Source organism: Euleptes europaea, chromosome 1, assembly GCF_029931775.1.
Source record: "Euleptes europaea isolate rEulEur1 chromosome 1, rEulEur1.hap1, whole genome shotgun sequence".
Classification (NCBI taxonomy): domain Eukaryota; kingdom Metazoa; phylum Chordata; class Lepidosauria; order Squamata; family Sphaerodactylidae; genus Euleptes; species Euleptes europaea.
Window position 1 is genome coordinate 129,203,987 of NC_079312.1, and position 23,787 is coordinate 129,227,773.

Genomic DNA, 23,787 nt, shown 5'->3' on the forward strand with positions numbered 1-23,787 from the left:
CCATCCCATTTGTCTTTTTTTTTCCCCACTGCTGCCGGCACAGGCCTCTAACAGAATTGCAGCCTGTCAGCTTGAGACAGACCCTCATTAAAAGTATCAGAATCTCCTCCTTACTTCAGCATCCCCTCTCCCTACATTTAACTTGTCCCTGTTATTTTTAAAAAAGGGTGAAGGATCGCCTCCTCCTGTATGGTCCAGCCTGCCAGTAAAGATCTGCCTTACAAGCTCTTCTCTCTGTGCCCCAGCCTTCAGAGGTGAGGCAGGTGGCACCCAGACGCAGGGTTTTTCCAGTAGTGGCACCTTGCCTGTGGATTGCCCTTCCCCTTGATGCTCACCTGCTGCCAGTGTTACTCTCTTTTAGGCATCAGGCCAAAAAGTTTCTGTTTACTCAGGCTTTTAATTAAAGGGTTGATTTTGTTAATGCTGTTTTGGTCTGGAAACTTATTTTAAACTGTCTGTGGTCTGTTTTTATGATTTATAATTTTATGCTGGGCTGTTTTTTTCTCCCCTCTGCTGGATTATAAGTATTTTTTAATGCTTTATTATTTTTATTTTGTAAGCCACCTCAGGCAGGTTCCTGGAGAGGTGGCATAAACATTTTCTAAGTAAGTAAATTAATAAATAAGAACATGACGTTTTGGTTCCTAATTTGATGTATTTGAAGGGCTGCCACTTAGAGGAGGGCAGGGAGCTGTTCCTGTTGGCAGCAGAGGATAGGACTCGCAATAATGGGCTTAAATTGCGGGCGAAAAGGTACCGGCTGGATAGTAGGATTATTTTTTTTTTACAGTAAGAGTTGTTTCAAAGTAGAATCAGCTACCTAGGGAGGTGGTGAGCTCCCCCTCACTGGCAGTCTTCAAGCAGAAGCTGGACAAGCACTTGTCAGGGATGCTCTAGGCTGATCCTGCATTGAGCAAGGGGTTGGACTAGATGACCTGTATGGCCCCTTCCAACTCAATGATTCTGTGATTCTATTCTATGACTAGCTGTCTCCTTTCCACACACAACCCCCCCCCCATTCTCTGCCACTTTCCCAAGCTGGGGGATGGGCCTAGTGCTTTTTCCTCAGCTACACAGTTAGTCCGACTCAACGGTATTCATTCTCTCTCAAGCAACTTGCTGCCTTAGTCCAATCTGCTCTGTCCTTATGGCTCGCTAGATGTAGGATGATACAGGCTTATTGGTCAAAGGTATTTGTGTGTAGAGAGCTGTGAGAAAGGACTGGGTGATGTTTATGTGTCTTCCAGTCCTGCCGACTGATCACTTGAAGATTAGTAATTTAAGGAGGGGCATGGTTACCGGAGGGGCTAGCAAGTGGGATGGTCATATTTAAACATTTCTCCAGACTCTGCTTTGGAGTGCTCCTGCTGCTCTGCATCACCCCAGGAAGGAGCCATAGATCCATCTAAACCAGCTGCTGTGGACGTGTATCAGTGTTTCAAACTGCTGTGAGTCACTGGAGCGAGCGTGTTGGCAAATGTGGTTAAGCCTCCTTGAGAGAGAAGGTGGAGCTCGGCTTGTCACCAGGCAGGGGGTCATTAGCCATACAGCCCTGTGTTTGAACTGCATGCTCATATTCATAACTAAGCTATTTTCAGAAACTGCAATTATTTCTGTACCAGGTTGTGAGCCTATTAATATGCCCAACAAGTGAGGAAATCATAAGACTTCTGCAAGGTCTGGGAAGTCTAAAGCAGCAACAGAAACATATTTTGGGGGAAGTTCTCAAGCAAATTCCCCTAGCTCAAATGAGCCTATTTTCTAACTCAGTTTTTTTTCTTACTAACACTATCAGTGTATGAATATTGTTGGGACTTACTAATTTAAAGGGGGAGGGAGTAGTCTAAGATATACAAGTTTGGCAAGTTGAGGCAAAAAAAATATTTCTTGTCTGATCCAAACCTTCCTCTGCAACAGCCACTGGATGGGCCCATAGGAAGGTTGCTACTAACAGAGAAGGAGGATCAGAAATCAAAAACTCCCATGTGCAGGGCTGGCGTCAAAGGTTGGCTTTTGGTTGGCACTGGGACCGTTGATCTTTCCCGAAGCTTTGCCTGCCCGTTCCCCGGAGGAAATAGGCCCCTATGACATAGCGTTGGCTTCTGGGGCATTTTTTTTAGTCCTGTGGGAGGGGCGTTTGAGTCAGAGAAAGGAGTGGAGCCCCTTTCTGTTTCTTATAGCCCGGCAGGAATAAATGAGGCTTAAAGGGAACGCACAGGAATCTCACTTCTTCCTGAACATGTGTGAGTGCAAGAAAGAGGAGGTGGTGTGGGGGGGGGGGCACTGGAAGCCAGCTAACCCCAAAGCCGATGTGTGGGCAGTGTGTGCAGGAAGGGAAGGAGCAGATACAGCAGAGAAGTGCATTATCCCTGGAGTTATCCTTCAAAATATAATTTCCAAAACAAAACTGCAAAATCCCCCGAGATGAATTTGAATGCTGTAATTTTGAAGTGGTGCATAATTTTTTACTCATTCCTCAGACTTCCAGTCTTGCCTCAGTACTCTGCTTCCCTGCTACTGCCAATTAGCCCTGAAGTTTTTATGCTGTCGTTCCCCCAGCCAAGCCCTAACCCCAAATCTCGTAAATTATCATGGCCTACTCTGTGAACCTGAACTTCTGTGTCGTAGAATCGAGGGTTTGTGTCATTCCAAGAGCTGTGACTGATTCCAGTGGTGTGGCCATGTGGGTCTGTTGTAGCAAAACCCCACAAAGGATCCTTATGGCACAAACGCTTCTGCATCAATAACCCTGTTAGCCTTTAAAGCACCACAAGATTCCTTTTTTTGGTTTTTAGGCCTGTGTCTGATTCAGTCTAAGTTAGCTGTCTTTTCTGATATGTGGCCTTGGTTCCCATGGTTCTGGGAAGCAGAGTCTAAGCCTGATGGGCCATACTATTATCCTACATGGTCCCAAGAGCTGGATTGCGTTCTGGGGAACACACAGAACCAGGATACAATTACAGCAACAGTCATTTATTCTCTCTTAAAAGTTGCAAAAGTGGAACAAAATATAACTATGTATCTGAGAATCTGCTCACAATGTTCCTAAGGCAGAACAATGCTAAAAAATGATATTTTTGATAGGAACAAAGGGAAAAGAAGATAGCACTAGCCAAACTGGAGCAGGGGACAGCATTAACATGTCAGGGAGGGAGTACCAGTCTGGCTCCTTCCGTTACCCACTATATGTTCAGGAAGGTTTTCTATAAACGTAAATAAGATATCAAGCATACGATTCACCCCTTACAAGATAGCTACATACACGATCCAGCCCAAATTCACCATACCACCACAAACATCCCTGAGCATTTGTGTTGGCATGGTAAAAATGTAATCTGGGCTGAATCATGAGTATGGTGGCAGATGGACACAGCCAGCTAACAATGGGCTGATGCAGCTAGGAACCAACCTGAGCATCCATACCCATAGAAAGCAAGCATGTCAGGGAGTCTAGTAGGCTTTCTCCTTGACATGCCAGCTTTCTGTGCGCAAAGATAGCTTAGATACAGGGGAGACTTTCATGTTTATAGTCCCTCCGTTTTTCCCCATTAGCTAAGTGATGCAGAATGGGACAGGGAAGGGGTCGAGACACTCTTCTCAGCCGTACAGAACTAGGTCTGTTGCGTTTTTAATGGGTGTGTATGGGTTTATTTCTGTCATTTCATACTTACTTTGTGTGTCCCCCCCCCCCAAAGGTATATTACAAGCGAGCAGACATGGCCATTGGGTCCCTCACCATCAATGAGGAGCGCTCACAAATCGTGGATTTCTCTGTGCCCTTTGTGGAGACTGGCATCAGCGTCATGGTGGCAAGGAGCAATGGAACTGTCTCACCCTCTGCTTTTCTAGGTATGGCCAACAGGACTGAAGTGGTGTGGAAACGGTAATGAAAGTTGGGTGCTGAGCAAGAAGGCTCTTGACTTATTTTTCAGGAAATTCCAACTCATATGTACTAGTGATAATGGAGGGGTTGTTAATTCACACATGGGATACTTACGCACACTTAAGACTGTGCCAGATATTCTCCAGTTTCTATTTTCAAGGTGAAATAGACGTTTTTAGGACTTAAAAGTGTTTTCCTCAACATATTGGAAACAATCCCTATTTTATCCTATGCGGTGCCATTATTTCCCCTGATGGCTGCTGCTTGATTCCATTTTTGCTGATTGCCTTTGTTTTTTCTTCCCTGAATTAGTCACTTGGGAAATTCCACACAATCAGGGATCACACCACAAACAGGATAACATCACACTGCTTGTGTAGCCAATCAGATTTGCTTGTATGATGACATTACTAGGAGCAAGTGAAGTCATTGACAGTGAGGGCCAGAAAGGGTAATGCTGATGAATAAGCAAACATTTTTGCGAGGAGAATCTAAAACCATAAAAACATAGTCTTTGTCAATGAAAATGTTTACATAAAACCATGAATAGTTTTGACTTAGCCCTAAGCACAACCGAACACAGAAGGTGTGTTGATTAGCGATTCAGTTATTTTGTACTGGTAGTTACGGATATAGAAGACCTGGCTGAGAAAAAAAGATTGTGCTTGGCATGAGATGTAGGTGGTGGTGGGGAGACAAAGTTTAGCAGCAGATGTGAAAACGATTAGTTTGAAAAGAATATTTTGCAGCTTGCTTTGGGAATTGACACTAGAAGTCATGTAGATGGAAATATTAAAGGGAAAGGGTATCAAGAAAGCTTGGCAGCAAAAGATACCATCAGAGACGTAGTTACAAGCTATTCCCCTTCCAGGACAAAGATAGCAGGGCTTGGAAGAGGCAGAGCTGTCAAGATATATGATATTCATTACATTCCCCTTATCTATTACATGAGCTTATCCTATCAGCGAAGGAAGCTCTCTTACCTTGGCTTGATTTGCTCTTAACAAATTCATACCAAATGCTAGCAATCACCCCATGTAGGTCTAGATATTTAGAAATGAATTGCTTCATTATTTGTTGTAATAACATCCTGGAGATAGAAATTAAATTAAAAAGGTCATTATTTCTCCGGTATCCCTTCTTCTTCTTTTTGTAAAACATTTCTGCCCTTCTCCAGCGGAAGCTTACACTTTTCAAGATGGCCAGAAGAACAGGGCCAATAGAACTCTGTAGCATCTCCTCCTTTAGATCTTTTAAAGATGAAATTTTCTCAATGAAAAGGCTTGGGGAGCCAGCATGGTGTAGTGGTTAAGAGCGGTGGTTTGGAGGCGTGGAGTCTGATCTGGAGAGCCAGGTTTGATTCCCCACTCCTCCGCATGAGCAGCGGAGGCTAATCTGGTGAACTGGATTTGTTTCCCCACTCTTACGCATGAAGCCAGCTGGGTGACCTTGGGCTAGTCACACTCTCTCAGCCTCACCTACCTCACAGGGTGTCTGTTGTGGGGAGGGGAAGGGAAGGTGATTGTAAGCCAGTTTGATTCTTCCTTAAGTGGTAGAGAAAGTCGTCTTATAAAAACCAACTCTTCTTCTTTCATTCCTTACAGTCAGATTATAACAACTATTCTGTGATTCTGTGTCTATTAGTATAGAACATTCTGTGTTTTATGCAAGAACTGTATCCTGTGTCTCTTTAACCATTGCTCATCTGTGAAGGGGAATAGGGGTTGGGGTCGCCCAGTGGGGTATGTGTGTGCCCAGATTACTGTCACCTCAGTGCTTCTGCACCTTTGTGACAAATCACAAGGGGAAGGGGTGGGGACAGGGACATGTGGAGGCCATTCCATCCTGCCGCTGCCCTGCTAATTACTGCGAGGCACCTTTTCATGCCTTTGTGTGGTATGCCCCTCAGTGAAGAATGCTCACAGGCAAGATTTGAAAAAAAACAAACCTTATTATGCCTTGATCAGTTAAAACCAATCAAGTCTGTTAATGGAGATAAAGCTGGCAGTGGCCCGAGCAAATGTCCTTCCCTTGTGTCTGTGTGAACTACCTCCCTCTTGTCCTGTAAAGGCCAATTGATCTTTCCAGCCCTGTGATTTTTCTCAGTTTGTTAGTGACTTACAGTTTGAACTGATGCAGGCCGCAACACAGTTCCTGGCCTGATCCCAACAGGCAAAAGAGGCACTCTAAAACCAGAGAACCGGGAGGTTTCATCAGTGACTATAGATCCCTTCACGCTACTCGGACAAAATGTACTGTAGGACTAACATTTACGGCTGTTCTTATTCGTCATGACTGGTTGCTGCTCCATCTCAGCTGGACTCTCTGTCAGCTGCCAAATGCATCAATCACAATGTAACATCCTAAGAGTAATTTTGAAAAGACAACAAGTGGGAGGCCGCATGTTGGGTTAAGCTTCTGTGTAGGATCAACCCGGTTGTCATTTCGGCTTTCGCTTTCATTGTGGGCCAGTAAGCTTCCGTGGCTCTCCCTCTGGCAAACTGGTCTTCAGCGCTGAACGCTTCTCTCTGGTCAAAGCTTCAGTTTACCCCAGCAGTTCCCAGAATTTAAAACATCCCATTTCTGGGCTATGGTACTTTAAGGGGGCCATCCTAAGGAAGTCTACTTGGAAGTAAACCCAATGTTATTTAATGGGGCTTACTTGCAGGAAAATTTCTTTATGATTGTCGCCTAAGAATGCCGCAGGGCCTGCAAAACGGAGTTATTCCACCAGGCCTATGGCTGAGGACAGTTAGGATTTCCATCAGTGCTGGCCTCCCTCCCCTCCCCCACCTTTTTACGTTGTTTTGTACTGCTCACCGACTAATATGTGGGGGCCCTGCCTGTCCGCAGGCCCTGCAGCAGCCCCTATGCCGCAAAATGAGCGCCATTCTGTTATTTGTGGTGTTTGATGTTCTTGGGGCTGTGAAAGTGTTGATTTTGTGAATGGTTTTAACCTTACGGTTTTATTGTAATTTTATTGCATTGAATGCATTGATAATTATGTTGTGAGCTGCCCTAAGCCCGGCCCTGGCTGGGGAATGAGAGCGGGATATAAAACCGACTAAATAAATAAGTCGCACACAACACACACAGAAACACTTTTAAAAGCCCTGTTTCACACAGTCAGACGTCTGTCTCTATCACGCACAGCATCTGTTGATGTTGACTCTTTTGTGAGGCAATTTGCTTGCTATTTATAAGGCTCTGAAGTTTCAGAGGCCAGGACTATCTTGGGCAATCTTCTGGGACTTTATCTGTACTCTGGTATGGATACTCAAATATAAGAGCTAGCATGGGGTAATGGTTAGAGTGTCGGGGCCAAACGAAATGTGATGGTGTCCCCAGGGCTGACCATTAGTTGCCTCTATCATTTTAAAGCCCAATGAGGTGATTAAAAAAAATATTGTGAGGGCCTGATCCTAACTGGCACTGCAGTGCAGCGGGATGAGGTGTTCTTATCTCCCCGTGCCTTTTCAATACTGGCATTTTTAAATCCCTTTAAAATGCCTGTGGCGTCTACGGGTCATACTGTAGACACCATCATGACTGGTTTGGCCCTCAGCCTGAATGTACAATAGTTCCTTGGAGGGGTCACTCTTCACTTCCTAGGTGATCTCTTGTCTAACAGCTGTAGTGGACAAGAGATGGTTCTCCTGTGACTTAAGTAGGAGAAAGCACTGACAAATGAGACTCGTGTGGCCAAAGTTCAAATCTGTTTGACAGGGACTGCTGAATATACCTGGTCCTGGGCCTAGTTGTTATTCTCAGGTACATTTTGACAAATTCTTTAAACACTGAGTTTCAGCCAATGAAGGAAGGAAGATTTCTTAAATCACTGCTTACTGGAGAGTCCACTCTGGATAACGAAAACTTCCATTACCTGTGTTGGTAGTTCCACATACACTTAGTCTACTTACACTGTGTAATCATCCTTGAGTCTCAGCGAGAAAGGCAGGCTCTACAGAACATAAATAAAATGAATCCCATTTATTTCAGTGGGGTTTAAGCAACCTTAACTGTTTGCAAGGCTGCAGTCTTTGGGGTCTGGAATGCAACTATATGAAGAAGTAAATATTAGATAATATACACATGGGCAAAATAAATTGTATGTTTACTTAGAGAGCCAGTGTGGTGTAGTGGTTAAGAGCAGTGGTTTGGAGTGGTAGACTCTGATCTGGAGAACTGGGTTTGATTCCCCACTCCTCCACATGAGCGGCGGAGGCTAATCTGGTGAACTGGATTTGTTTCCTTACTCCTACACATGAAGCCAGCAGAGTGACCTTGGGCTAGTCACAGCTCTCTTTAGAGCTGTCTCAGCCCCACCTACCTCACAGGGTGTCTGTTGTGGGGAAGGGAAGGTGATTGTAAGCCAGTTTGATTTTCCCTTAAGTGGTAGAGAAAGTCGGCATATAAAAACCAACTCTTCTTCTTCTTCGATTAGCATTAACTGTAGATTAGATTTGAATTAACTATAGATTAATGGGTAACAACAACAGCAATAATAGCATTTATAAAGCACACTTGAGGTAATAAGAGCATTTCCTGTATGTTCTCTCAGTGATCTTTTCAGCAGCCTAAAAGCAGCAAGTGAGATAGACTGAGAGGCAGAGGCAGTGGTTTGTTTAAAGGCCACCCTTTGAGTTGGAGGCTGGGGTAAGATTTGATCTGGAGGCTTCCCGGCCTCTGCCCTTCAGCCGCCGTCCTCCATCAGCTCCTGAATTCCTCACTGGGCTCGTTATTCTATAGGACACCTTTTTGTTTCAGCACCTGAAAGGTGAGGGCTAGACCAGACCTCCTAGTTCCAGCATCTTATGGTACAAACCTCTCCTTCCCCTTGAAAGAAGGATGGTGCCAAAGAAGCCTTGCCTTCCACTCTGTACAGTTCCCCCAGAGACGACTGTTCAGTGCAAGGTGAGGACACTGAATTCCCATTGGCTCCCCTGACAGTCCCTCCGAGGCAGATGGGGCTTTCTTAGGCCTGCCCCTCCTCCTCCTCCCTGTTGTGAAACAAAAGCTGTCACTTTCTTTCTCCTGTTTCTCCAGCACCAACCTTCATATATGCCAAAAGCTTCAGGCACTAAAATAAACAAAAGCAGAGGCAAGCTGGGCACAGAGAATTATCTCTGCAATGAACCAAGGAGTCGTCTTAGGGTGTTTTTTTGTGTTTTTTTGGGGGGGGGGAATTGCAAAACAGCAATTATGGAAAACAGGAGCTTTTGAAGCAGATTACAAGTTATAATATCCGTGGGGAAAATAAATTAATGCCCCTTTACACAAGAGCTTTCTGTGAAACATTACCCTTTGCTACATGGCTACTTTGTGCAAGAATGTATTGTGCCTTCTATAATTTGGTAGCTTATAAACATGCGCACATGTAATATTATGCAAGTCAGCACTTCACAGCGTGGTACAGAGCAAGTGAGCGGCACCTACCATGGGGGAGCTGACATCTTGCTGTCATGCTCCAGAAAGATTTGCAATGCTATACTTGACATATACAGCTGTGCTTGCCTTTTGACACAGCAAATGATTGATGGGTCTAGGATTTCAAACTGGGTATGGGCTAATTCTTGGAACAATGGAGCTTTGCCCAGCCCACTCTATGATCAAGCACACGCACATTGCGTACTTCTGGTGAAAAATGCAGTAGTGTGTGCATCATATATATATGAAGTGTGAATAAATACATTTGAAAAATATGATGGCAACAGAAGAAGAACACATGAAGCTGCTTTATAGTGAATCAGACCCTTGGTCCATCAAAGTCAGTATTGTCTACTCAGACTGGCAGTGGCTCTCCAGGGTCTCAGGCAGAGGTCTTTCACCTCACCTACTTGCCTACCTACTTGTCATGTGGATCGTTCCCTTTTGGGTCATTTGCTGCCTAGATGTTCGAACCACTACCTTGAGAACTGGACTTCTGGAGTATCAGTACCTTCCTCTACAACTTTTGGCCTCCCCTTGCTAGCGTGTAGTCACTGGCGCAGTGTACTGATATTTTAAGTGAGTGACTTCTTTTGTGGGCTTTCTAGTATTTGGTGGTACTGGATTCTTTTGATTGCTTAAGACAGTTAATTACTCAGCCCATATATTTATAGTGATGCACCTCAGTAAACTATATTTCTATGTTTCCTGTATCCACCTTGTCAAAGACACCTTATAGCACTGCCCAGGTTGGGCATATTCTGTTCCTTTAAACCAGGTATAGAACCTAAACTAACAATTCCTTTAGCACAGGAATGAGAGATGGTGGAATGAGGATTTTCCTTCTTACTCTCAGACTATTTAGTGTGAATTTGGGCTCATAATGGAGAGTGGGCCACATTCATAGACACATGGATTGGACACATGAAGCTGCTTTATCCTGACCATTGGTCCATCAAGGTCAGAATTGTTTGCTCAGACTGTCAGTGGCTGTCCAGAATCTCAGGCTGATGTCTTTCACATCACCTACTTCCTGGTCCTTTTAAGTGGAGATGCCAGGGATTAAAGCTGGAATCTTCTGCATGCCAAGCAAATGTTCTACCACTGAGCCATGGCCCTTCCCCATACACTTTTAACTAAGGTCATATAAACACATGTCTAAGATACGTATATATCTTCTTGAACACACAGTAACAGTTACATGCATTGATCTCAAGGTGGAGATCATTAACCAAAGCCATAATGGTTATCTCAGCTTGATACGTAGCCTGAAAGCCAAGACATCAGTGATAACCTGTAGTTCATCTGCATGGCTTCTATGCAGTCCCACACTGGGGACTGCGCAGGCGCAGGCCAGCAACGGATAAGATTTGTCAGCTTCTAGCAAAATCTAAAAAGAGAGTGCTCCCCCTCCCCTTGGGGCATGCAATCTCCCCGCCCACTGGTCACATGACCCAAGGGGGAGGGAGCACTCTTCCCTCCAGTTCTCTTTCTGCCGCCACGGAGAGAGAACGTGTTAGCTTCGTCTCTAGCCATGGAGCCCAAGAAAGCTCCACTTTTCAAAAAATGTACCTCTTGTGGTACCAAGATGGGGAAGACTGATCCTCACCTTGAATGTCTCCTTTGTTTGGGAGAAGGCCACATTCCTGCAACTTGCAAAAGTTGCTCCAAACTCACCAACAAGGCCCTGAGGGCTCGGTCGACTCTCCTGCTCTCTCACCTCTACATAGAGTCTCTGCATCCATGGGGTCAATCTGCTGAGCCTGGTACTTCGACTGGTAAGCCAAAGTCCGAAGAGGGACCCCCAACAAAGACACCCAAGAAGGGTGGCCCTTCTAAAAAGCTCTCGTCGGTCATTGTTCGTCCGGCAAAGTTTACTGCTCCGGATTCCCAAGATGGCCGCGGCTCTTTGCCCCATGCTTTCCGCTCCAGATCACCTCGGCGCTGATCGCCTTTGCGTTTGCCGAAGTCTTTTCAATGCTGATCACCCTCGTCATCTCCTCGACTCCGATGTCAGGCCAAGTCATCTCATCCTTCGGCGTCGATCGCCTCCGAGGTAGCTGCGCAGCAGCCCATTACTATCGAGGATTCGCCTCCTCATTCCCTGGCTACCCCCTTGGTTCCGTGTCCGAGCAGGGCCCAGGAAGACTCGGCTGAGTTCAAACAGCACCTCCTTCACCTCTACAAAGATGTGCCTCCGGTGCTTACAAAGTCCCCACAGCCTGGCGATAAGGGGCCTCAGCCAAAATCTGCAGAGCTCCAGGAAGGTGCCGTTCAGCCACCCCCTCCTGTGAGCACCCAACGAGACTCTCAACGGTCAGTCGAAAAGACCCAAGTAGAGTCGCCGAAAGGTTTGTCCCATCTCAAACCTGGTCAATGGCCTAGGCGTCGATCGACTTCTCGACGGCATTCTCGAAGTCCGGCTTCATCCAGATCCAGTCGGCGTCGGTCTACTTCACGCCGTCGCTGCCCTACCCGTCGGAGCAGATCCTCTTCTCGACGTCGTTCCGCCCGTCGGAGTCGATCCGTCTCCCGCAGACGCCTGTCATCCTCTCGTCGGAGCCGATCTACTCGTCGGAGCTGTTCTTCTCGTCGGAGCCGATCCCATCATTGGAGTTGATCCTCGCATCGGAGCCGTTTGTCTCGTCGGAGCCGATCCTATCGTCTGAGCCAATCCGTTCATCGTTGGCGCTGATCTACTTTTCGCCGCTCCCAATCTCGCCGGTCTTCATCCAAACAGTCAATCTCCAGACATAGCCGTTCACTTTGCTCACATGGTCCAGATGTTCACACTCGTTCATCATCCAAGCAGTTAATCACCGGACATAGCCGTTCACTTCGTTCACGCAGCCCTGTCATTCGGAGGCACCGTTCCTCCTCTAGGAGCCGGTCTCCCTCCCGTTGGCACCGGGATGTTTCTCGACGCCGATACCCGACTCCATCAGTTTACTCAGGTTCTTCAGTCGACTGTCATTGTCACCATCACTCCCGTTCACGCTCGCCTTCCGGGGGCTCTCGTCGGCATCAATACACGCCGTCTCACCACCCTGATGACAGATCCAAAGATTCCGTCCGTCCAATGCAAGCGCCGCTTCGCAAGCCTCCTCTATCCAGGTCTCCTTCCATGTCAAGGGACGCTGATCATTCCGTGTATGACGCCTCCTTCTCTCCTGGTTCAGATGAGGATGAGGAATCCAGCGCTTCAGTTCCCTCACCTGAGGACACTGTCGGGGACTCTAAACCGGTTTCTCCTACGGGAGATGTTCGCTTATACGCGGAACAACTAATCTGCATGGCGAAGGCTCTTAAAATTGAGTTTAAACCGGAGGATTCCGGTCCGTTAGATGATATTATGGATATCTTCCATAGCCCTGATGTAGGCCCTGTGGCCCTCCCCATGATAAAAAGCATTCTCGAAGTGGTCCGTACCAACTGGGTCAAGCCTGCCTCAGTCCCCTTGTCCACCAAAAGAGTAGAGAATCTCTATAAGATTCGCAGGGAAGGTGGAGAGTTCCTTTATCAGCACTCTCCACCTAATTCCGTCATAGTGGAGGCCTTGCCTGGTAAATATAGGTCAGGAGCACATTCCTCTCCGCAAGATAGAGAAGGTCGTAAACTGGATACCCTTGCTAGAAAAATTTACACATCCAGTGCGGTAGGCCTCCGCATTTCCAACTTCCTTGCTGTCATGGCCAGATATCAATACTCCCTTTGGGATCGCACAGCCCCTCAAATTTCCGTCGTTCCTGATGACCAGCGTCCTTCGGCGGTAGCCATTCAGTCAGAAGGAATGTCTTTAGCAAGACAGCAGCTCACAGCGGCACGCCACATGGCGGATTCGTCCAGTAAAGCCATTGCATCCGCCATAGTTATTCGCAGACACGCTTGGCTACGTCAATCTGCGCTCCCCTGTGATACTAGATCATGCATCGAGGACCTTCCATTTGAAGGGACGTCCTTGTTCAGCGACCAAATGGATACCTTCCTGGATCGCTTGAAAAAGAATAAAACAAATGCAAAGTCCCTAGGGATTACCCCTCAGGCACCCGACTTTAAGCGGTGTTACTTTGGCTGGCAAGCCAACCAGCCTTCCCGCCCATACCGTTTTCAGGGTTCTTTCACACAATCGTCATTTCGCCCATCCTTTCCTCGCCCTCAAAACGAAAGGAAGTTCCAAAACAAACCTAGGGTCCGCAAAGGCCCCAGAAGGTCTCCGGCCCGTTTTAATAAGCCAAAACAGGCATGACTAGATGTGTCCGTTTGCTTTCTTGATCGCCTGTCTGCTTTTTTCCATGCTTGGTTTTCGATTACCAACGACGTCTGGGTTCTGAAAATAATAAATGTTGGTTACTTCATAGAGTTTGATATGTTACCTCCATATAGACGGTTGGGCCGCGCTCCAACACCGGCCCCTGACCTACTTGTCCAAGAGGTTGACAGTCTCCTCTCCAAGGGGGCTATTGCAGAGGTTCCATCTTCCGACCAGAACTGCGGGTTTTACTCCCGCTTTTTTCTTGTGGATAAAAAGGGGAGGGAAACGTCCTATCCTGGATCTCCAGGACCTTAATGCCTTTATTAGGACCAGAAAATTCTGTATGCTCACGTTCCCGGAAGTGCTTCCTCTCCTGGACAGGCATATGTGGTTCGTAGTGCTAGATCTCCGCGATGCTTACTTCCACATCGCGATTCACACAGTGTCGCCAATACCTGAGATTTGAATGTAACAGCAAATGTTACCAGTACAATATGTTACCATTCGGGTTGTCTACGGCCCCAGGACCTTTACAAAGTGCCTTGCGGTTGTGGTGGCTCACCTTGCCCTGAAGGGTTGTGTAATATTTCCCTACCTCGACAATTGGTTAATCGTGGGTCCATCTCAGTCGGAGTTGGCCACTCAAGTCGATTTAGTCCTTTCAGTCCTTAACAACCTGGGTCTTTTAGTTAATTTCTCCAAGTCCAAACTTGTCCCTGCACAAGTGCAAACCTTCATTGGAGCGCGTTTGGATGCTGAGCAAGCCAGGGCCTTCCTCCCTGTACAAAGAGGTCGCGCCATTCAAAACTGGTGGCTAGATTCACTAGGAAACGTTTTCAAACAGCCTATCATATACAACAGTTGTTAGGCCTCATGGCCTCTACCACAGCTGTGGTAGAGTATGCACGCTCCAAAATTGGTTCCTACGGGCATTTAGGCTCAATGTAGATCCCCAGCATAAACGCCTATCTATCCCCAGATACGTCATTTCCTCCCTACAATGGTGGGCACATGATGTCAATATCCTCTCTGGCGTCCCCTTTCATTGTCCTTCCCCTGAGAGGCACCTGTTCACAGATGCTTCCCTTTCTGGATGGGGGGCTCATTGTGGTAAACGTACGTCACGGGGTACATGGTCGCACCTAGAATCCCGGTTGCACATAAATTTATTAGAACTTCGTGCCATCCGTCTTTCTCTATCTTCATTCACAGGGCACCTGGACGGACACCACATTCAGATCGCTACAGAGAGCTCCACCGCCCAGTATTATATAAACAAGCAGGGTGGCACAGGGTCCATTTCGCTCTCCAAAGAGGCCAGCGACATTTGGGAATGGGCCATAACTCACCACGCTACTCTCGTAGCGATTCACATCGCAGGCAAGAGCAACACGTTAGCAGACGCTCTGAGTCGCCTTCCCAATCAGACGCACGAGCTCACCTTGAGCAACAACACCAAATATTCCGACAGTTGGGTTACCCACAAATAGACCTCTTTGCCACACACCTCAACTCCATGTGTCACAGGTTTTATTCGAGGGCGGGAGCCAGCCCGGGCTCACTGGGGGATGCCTTTCAAGCGATTTGGAACGGGGCTCTCTTTTATCTCTTTCCCCCATTCCCTCTACTTCACAAGGTCCTGGCCAAATTGAACCACGACAAGACAGATGCCATCATTGTCACTCCGTTTTGGCCCAGGAGGTCATGGTTTGCAGTGCTCATGTCGCTTGCGCAAGGGAACTACAGCCTTCTTCTGAAAGATCTCTCCCACTTCCCCCCAGACCTACAACTCGCTGCCTGGAGGGTGCGGCCCCAGGGCAGTGGTCTGACAGGGTAGCTAAGGTTTTACTACACTCCCTGAAGTCCTCCACACAACGGTCCTATTACGCTAAATGGAGACTTTTTTCTAATTGGGCTAAGGTCAAAGATGTTTTGCCAATTACTTGCCTGTTATCTACTGTGTTTGATTATCTTTTAACCCTCAAAGATGAAGGTTTATCTAATTCATCCATTAAAGTTTATTTAGCCACTATTTCGGCTTTTCACCCAGATATCGACTACTTTTTAGTTTTTTCTCATCCCCTTCCCAAAAAGTTTTTGAGAGGTCTCACTAATTTATATCCTCCCGTCACTCCTCCCGTTCCTCAGTGGAGTCTCTCCTTAGTCCTCTTACAGCTCATGAGACCTCTGTTTGAGCCGTTAGCCACCTGCGAACTGGCTCTACTTTCATTTAAGGCGGCCTTTTTGGTCGCAATCACCTCAGCAAGGAGGGTAAGCGACTTATCGGCGCCCTCACATTCCCCTCCTTATACTAAGTTCCACTCGGATAGAGTGGTACTGAAGCCAAAGATATCCTTTTTACCTAAGGTCATATCGGCCTTCCACCTTACACAGGACATTGTCCTCCCTGTTTTTCCCCCTTATCCATCATCAGATGCTGATAGGGCGCTACACTCCCTCAATGTCCAAAGAGCCCTCCTTTTTTACATTAAGAGGTCTCAGAACTTTCGTAAGGACGATAAACCTTTTTGTTTGCTTTGGGGGACACCATAAAGGTCATCATGCTTCTCCTCAAACCCTCTCGAGGTGGATCACGTCAATCATTAAACTGGCCTATGATCTTGCTCACCAAGAATGCCCCCCATGATTAAAGCGCACTCTACCAGAGTGTATGTGGCTTCCATCGCCTTTTCTTCCAAGATAGATCTCTGGGACATCTGTAAGGCTGCCACTTGGTCCACGCCCTCCACGCTTATGGAACACTACGCTATGGATGTGGACTCAGTGAGAGATGCAGCCGTGGGACGTGCCGTACTGCAGTCTTTGTTTCGGTGATTGTCCCACACCCACCGTCCTGGTAAGCGAGCTCGCTACTCTCCCAATGTGGGACTGCATAGAAGCCACGCAGATGAAAAACAGAGTTTCACTTGCCTGTAACTGTTGTTCATCTGGTGAATCTTCTATGCAGGCACACATCCCTCCCTCCTTCCCCGCTGTGGGACCTTTCCGCTAGACCAGTGGTTGGTTCCGTGGCGACAGGTTGGAGAACTGGAGGGAAGAGTGCTCCCTCCCCCTTGGGTCATGTGACCGGTGGGTGGGGGGGGGGGTTGCATGCCCCAAGGGGAGGGGGAGCACTCTCTTTTTAGATTTTGCTAAAAGCTGACAAATCTGATCCATGGCTGGCCTGCGCCTGCACAGTCCCCAATGTGTGCCTGCATAGAAGATCCACCAGATGAACAACAGTTACAGGCAAGTGAAACTCTGTTTTTATCAGCGAGTATGTATCCAGAGTACAAGCTCCAGTGTGGTCTAGTGGTTAAGAGCGGTAGACTCTAATCTGGGAAACTGGGTTTGATTCCCCACTCCTCCATATGAGTGGCAGACTCTAATCTGGTGAACCAGGTTGGTTTCCCCACTCCTAGGCATGAAGCCAGCTGGGTGACCTTGGGCTAGTCACAGTTCTCTCTTAGCTTCACCAACCTCACAAGATGTCTGTTGTGGGGAGAGGAAGGGAAGGTGATTGTAAGCCAGTTTGAGACTCCTTACAGGTAGAAAAAATAGGGGTATAAAAACCAGCTATTGCTTTTTCTTCTTTGTGTTTTGTGGATCTGAGCTGAGTCCCTTGGATAATTAACATGAGTAGTGGCAGGAAGTTACTTGGTATAGAAGCGTGTATATGTACGCAGCTGTACTTTCCTTCAAATGCCTGTGTACATTGTTATGCCAGAAACCTTTAAAAAAAACTTACATGTAACCTTTCAGCCAATGTAAAGAATCAGAGTTTTTTTAAAAATCCACTCTGCTAAGGACAAAAGAAGGCACTGGTGAATGGAAGATCTCCCTTCCTGAAAGTGGGGCCCTTCCATATTCCAGACCATCTCATAGATCATAACAGCTGCCTGTATCTCAAGCTACAATTCTCCAGCTCGAACAGGCATCCCTAAGTGAGTGCATGAAGTCTGCTGGAATCAGTGGGAATCCCTCAGACCTCTCACAGTGATACCGCTCCATGAATATTTTATGTGGGGAACCTAAACAGATGAAGAGGACAGCTTCCCTCTGAGAGTCGAAACCAACTTTTATTGTTGACGGGAGAGGGCAAAACTAAGCCTAGCGGAAAGTGGGAACTCTTCTTCTTCTGGTTAGATTTCGCACCCTTTGCTGTCTCCCTCTCATCTGCCTGAACGTGCTAATGAAATGCATCTGATGGCATCAGATAAAGTTTCTGTCCTCCCTGACAGGGAAGGACAAGCTGACAAATGGGCCTCGGTTGCTGTATTTTGAGGGCCTGAATTAATCCCATCCTTCAGCCTGCCCTTTAATGCTGAATCTCCGTCTCTCCCTTCCTCTCTGTCTACTGCTATCATTTGACAACTATTTGGTCTCTCTCTGTGTGTGTTTTTCTCTCTCTTTTAAGTACATCTCTTAGTAATAACCTGGCTCTCATCCCATTTTGATCGTGCCCCCATGGCTCTTACATAGGGGATGAGATTTGGTATCTCAGGACATCCAAGTCTCTGAAGTACAGCGAGCAGCCTCTCTCAGCCCTGGCTGCTGCCCCCCCATTTAGGGTTGCCAACCTCCAGGTACTAGCTGGAGATCTCCTGCTATTACAAGTGATCTCCAGCCAACAGAGATCAGTTCCACTGGAGAAAATGGCCACTTTGGCAAATGGACTCTATGGCGTTGAAGTCCCTGCCCTTCCCAAACTCCACCCTCCTCAGGCTCCACCCCAAAAACCTCCCGCCAGTGGTGAAGAGGCACCTGGCAATCCTACCCCCATTCCACAAAGCTATTGGGAGTAGTCATGGAAGGCCCAGAGCCAGCTGTGCAGCGTCCTTTCTCCCTCACAAGGCCTCTCAAATGACTGCTTGGGTGGGAGAAGCAGCTGCTGTGGTTTTTGCCCCATTCCCCTGCCAACTAGTGCTTTGACCCACTCAATCCCCACCTTCTGCCCCTTTCAGTTCCCCAATTGCTGCACGCAGATCGTAGCAAGTACAGGAGAGGCAGACAAGGAAGGAATAGGTGAGAGAAGGTGACGTTCCAGTATCTCCCACCTAGATAGTTTTAAAGGGCCACTGCAGGAAATCCCTGGGGAGCAGCCCAGAAGCTCCATTCCCCCCTTAACGGGCTTAGATGGGAATGACTTCCATGACTCCCAATGTAAACAGCCTTTTGGAACCAGGCGTGCAGTGTGAACATTCATTAGCTGAAATTTGGAAAATATCATCAACGTTGTCTTCTAAAATTTATTACCATGTATTTTCTTTCTTTGCTCTTGAAAGTGCAGCCATGAAGCAAGGGAAAATATATTCCAGCACTTTGTCACAGCAATGGTATTTCATGTTTGTCTCAACCTTGCAAAACACCTTTTTATTTGTATGCCTAGGTGCATGTAACACATTTGACAAGTGACTTGATTCAGTATTAATTTTTTCCGTTATCAGTCTCATAATGAGGGGAGACAAGTCACTTTGAGGTGTGTGCTTCTTGAAAGCTACCACTGTGACTCAGGAGCCTGTTTGCATTTCCCACTTTAAATATCACTTAGGTTACCTAAAGGTTTCTGAAAATGTTCCCCCCATACTTCCTTGACTGATACATTTTACTGACAGTATTTCACTGGGAGCACGTGCCCGCTCCTCTTTCGCTACCTCCGTACATTAAATGTTGCTCAGGAAAGTAGGTTTTGGGTGAGGGGGGGGGGAGAGACTTCTTGGGCAGCAACCTCCTGAGTGGTTTGCTGCGGCAAGTGCAACAAGTTGATAATGAAAACCCCCCTGAACCTTGTGAAATTGTTCTGTGCTCTATGCAGTTTCACAGGGCTACGCGAACATTTTTGCCGGTACAGGTTTGCACCGGCAAAAATGGGTGTTTCCGGGGCAAAAGGGCTTCGGGAGCTGACAAATGTCAGCCCCGCCCCCAGGAACGCCTCTTGTCACCGGCGCAAGACCACGTGCTGGACAAATGCTGCTGCCCAGGCTGCAGCAGCATAAGTGCCCATTTGGACGGCACAAGTGGCACTTACGCCACCACAGGGGTCATGCCGCCTCCAAACCCCTTTCAGGGCCCCCTTCAGGATTGCACTGTGAATGTCTCTCCTTTTTAAATAAATTCATCTTTCCTCTTTTGTTTCCCTAGACATCTGTTTTCCTTTTTTTAATTCAGTAAAAAGGAGTGCAGAAAAAGTCCCAACTCAGTAGCAGATATAAAAATCCTTCTAGACAAGGTTTACATAAAAATCCTTCTAGACAAGGTTTATGTACTCATGGCACATTCATATTAGAACTTATGTGTGTGTGTGTTAACATGTGTGCACCACACTATCACTTCTTGTGGTTGAATCTTGAATCTTTATGCTGAATTTGTAATCTGGATTCTCCCTGTTTAGGATTCTGTTCCAGTTTGGGTTCAACAGACACTTTCAATTAAGAGTTCAGATTTTGTTTAGGGAAATGGGCGGGGGGGGGGGGGCGTGGAGACAGTCCAGTTTTTGGTTTAGGGTTGGTTTGACTCTAGTGCATGCCTACTGTGTTTATGGGCACACATTTTCTTGGCACACTTTGTCAAGCTTGTTGCAGCAAACAATAGCGCATAGTAGGGTTGCCAACCTCCAGGTACTAGCTGGAGATCTCCTGCTATTACAATTGATCTCCAGCCGATAGAGATCAGTTCACTTGAAGAAAATGGCCGCTTTGGCAATTGGACACTATGGCATTGAAGTCCCTCTCCTCCCCAAACCCTGCCCTCCTCAGGCTCCACCCAAAAAATCTCCCACCAGTGGTGAAGAGATGCCTGGCAACTCTAGCGCGCACACAGCTAGATGCCTGGAATTGGCCCTGTGGGCCAGTATGGGAATGCTAAACCTGGATGTTGAAAATGTAAACTTAAATCCTTGCATGCACTCACAGCTATCCTGTTGCTCTGTGTTCATGCTTGACTACAAGAACTCTGAGACAGTACTAGAGACGGATAATTAATTAACTCATTTTTATTTATTTTTATTATTTATCGTCTCCCATGGACTCAAGGTAGACTACACATCATGAATAAGTACAATAAAAAATGGGACATTCAATAACTAATGCACTAGGATATTAGAAGTCTGGAACCCCCAGAACGAAACATAAGCACAGCATAAGTATTAACCTGACACATTAAGCGGTACAGAAATTACATAATAGAATCCCCTTGCAATTTCATCAGATCTCAAGCTAAGCAGGGTGGGCCCTGGTTAGTATTTGGATGGGAGACCACCAAGGAATACCAGGGTTGCTGTGCAGAGGAAGGCACTCGCAAACCACCTCTGTTAGTCTCTTGCCATGAAAACCCCAAAGGGGGTCGCCATAAGTCGGCTGCAACTTGAAGGTACTTTACACACACACATATACAGCAATAGAAAAGAGTATTAGTCTTTAAGGTGCTACTGGACTTCTACTCTTTTCCACTGCTAGTGACAGACTAACACAGCTACTCATCACTATAGACAGCAGTAAGTTTGTGAAACCATTTTGTACTGTGCAGCCTTCTTACTTGTGTAGAAAAGCCCTCTGGAATAGTTCGGTTTTGCATAGTTTGAGGAAGGCCAGGAGAGTGGGAGCTTTTCTGACCTCCTTGAGTTGGCCATTCCATAAGGTGGGAGCCACAGTGGAGACAACACAGGTACAGGCACTTGTTCATTTTGCCCATTTGCAGGTTGTCACCTGCAGAAACCCCTGCTGAAATGAGAGGAGCTGTCGTGGCAGAGCACAGGGATAAAACAGATGAATCTTACAGGATTTTGGAAAGTCAGACAAGTGGGCAGTAAACAGCTCAGGAAGGACATTTTCTAGGTCTTCGGCATCATCTTGATTTCCTTCAGCCCTCAGTCGAAACTGGCACAGTGGGCTATGTGAGACTTACAATGGCAGAATGCCAAGAAGATTTCATAAATGCAGTATGAGTGCATGTTAGGGTTGCCAACCTCCAGGTACTAGCTGGAGATCTCCTGCTATTATAACTCATCTCCAGCTGATAGAGATCAGTTCACCTGGAGAAAATGGCCGCTTTGGCAACTGGACTCTATGGCATTGAAGTCCCTCCCCAAACCCCACCCTCCTCAGGCTCCACCCCAAAAACCTCCCATCGATGGCGAAGAGGGAACTGGCAACCCTAGTGCATGTTGCTTTTTAAGCACTCAGTATTGGGTGCTGTTTTGATACTCTGTCTTATATGTGTGTTATGTCCAGTATGCTGTTTAAAGGTGGTGCTGAGATGGAATTCAGCTGCAGGGTAGCAACCATTTTGTACCTTTGTTACTCGCTCTACTCAAACTAAAGGGGTCCAGTGGGAGCTGGCTGTCCCTGCCTTTTATGGTATACCCCTTTCCGGCAATTTCTAGAAGGTGATGGAGGGTCCTAATTTCTCCCCCCATTTAAAAACCGACGGATGGGACTTGTAAATTACAACTGGCGAACATAAAGGGGTGATTGCTGGCTTGGTGTGCCCTTGGGTTGACTGGTTTCCTCTTGTCTTCCAGAGCCCTACAGCCCAGCCGTGTGGGTGATGATGTTTGTGATGTGTCTCACTGTGGTGGCCATCACCGTCTTCATGTTTGAATATTTCAGCCCTGTTGGCTACAACCAGAATTTAACCAGTGGCAAAAGTAAGTAATTTTCTGAACTTGGCAGAAGGTCATCATAAAGTTATGAAAACGTGGATGGTTTGGAAAGCATATAGAATAATCCATCCTAAATTCAATCGTGTTTCTGGGGCCATTTCCACACAGGTTATCTGCCTCAGGTTCAGTGCTGTTGGGAAGCAGGTTTTCCCCCAGATTCCCCACAGTATTATAGTGCATTTTGGTTCCCTTGGCTTTTCTCCGATCTCTCTCCAATCTGCTTTGCTGTGAAGTTTTGGGAAAGGTCATAATAAAGCTGGAATGGCTGTTATGTGGGTGACAAAGTTAGGATTTTCTCACCCACATGGCTACCATTTTTCCTGACTCTGTCCCCATGGCAGCCATTTCCTCAACTTTTTTTTTTTTTAAAAAAGGCAATTTCATATCATTATTATTATAATGGTATATGAATGTAAGAGCCCATGGCACAGAGTGGTAAGCTGCAGTACTGCAGTCAAAAGCTCTGCTCACAACCTGAGTTCAATCCCGACAGAAGTTGTTTTCAGGTAGCCGGCTCAAGGTTGACTCAGCCTTCCATCCTTCCGAGGTCAGCTTGCTGGGGGTAAAGGGGAAGATGACTGGGGAAGGCACTGGCAAACCACCCCATAAACATAGTCTGCCTAGGAAATGTCAGGATGTGACGTCACCCCATGGGTCAGTAATGACCTGGTGCTTGCACTACCTTTACTCTTACACTACCTTTACAATATAAGTGTATTGTTATAATGGTGTATAAATATAAGAGTAACAAATCCTGTGACTTCCTAGCATTCATTTTTTTAAAAGTAAATCTCTGTTCCCTTCCATTGCAGAGATATAAAGGGAAAGGCATATCTCCACAATATATGCCAATAAAGGTCGATTGATTGGTTGATTGATTGACTGGCATATCTCCACAATGCAACAATATAATGGAAATACTCCCAGTCACATAATAGCACTTTGCCTGTGAAACTGCAGCCTAGGTCAGCTTAAATTGGGATCCAGAGCATGGCGTGATCACCTATTTCCTCTTTAGACTGATACAATCCAGTTGTGTCTGAGCCGTCAGCTGCTGGCTAAATCGGTCAGCCTGATTTGTAGGCCTGTCCGTAAACTCTGCGAGTGTCTCCACCTGCTCACGGCTTCCACGTCTTAGCGAGCCAGAGAGAGGATTTCTCACCGCTGCTTTGAGAAGCCGTCAGCCCCGGGCCAGCCGCATCATCCCTGTCCTTGATAAATGCTCATTAAAACGTAGACATCCTGACGTGCTTAATGGAAAAAAAGCTTGTGAAGTGACAAGCATGAATCCCTCCGTGCCGATCGCCACCTTGGACCAGGCCTCCTTCCCCTCCAGAGAGCTCTCTGGTTTTCTCGCCATTGACCTTGGAGAGCTTGCTGCCGAGGAAGGATCAAATATGGGGAAGGATACTGGAAGTCAGGGGAAAACTGGTAACTGTGAGGAGAGAGCAGCCGAGAGCCCGGAGTAAAAATATACAGCCTATTTTTAGCATTCATCATCCAGTTCCATAAAGACTCTGGCAGGATGTGTTTTGCTGGGACCCTACTGCATTTCCCCTCTTGCTG

At 46.8% G+C, this 23,787-nt stretch overlaps 1 protein-coding gene across 1 annotated transcript in view; it reads left to right on the forward strand.

Annotated features, from left to right (window-relative positions):
* Positions 1 to 23,787, forward strand: part of GRIN2C (glutamate ionotropic receptor NMDA type subunit 2C) — a 74,413-nt gene that overhangs the window by 33,784 nt on the left and 16,842 nt on the right. Inside the window, exons 6-7 of the mRNA XM_056848445.1 lie at positions 3,696 to 3,849; positions 22,081 to 22,206. Of these exons, the coding sequence (XP_056704423.1) occupies positions 3,696 to 3,849; positions 22,081 to 22,206 (280 nt within the window). The remainder of the gene's footprint in view (positions 1 to 3,695; positions 3,850 to 22,080; positions 22,207 to 23,787) is intronic.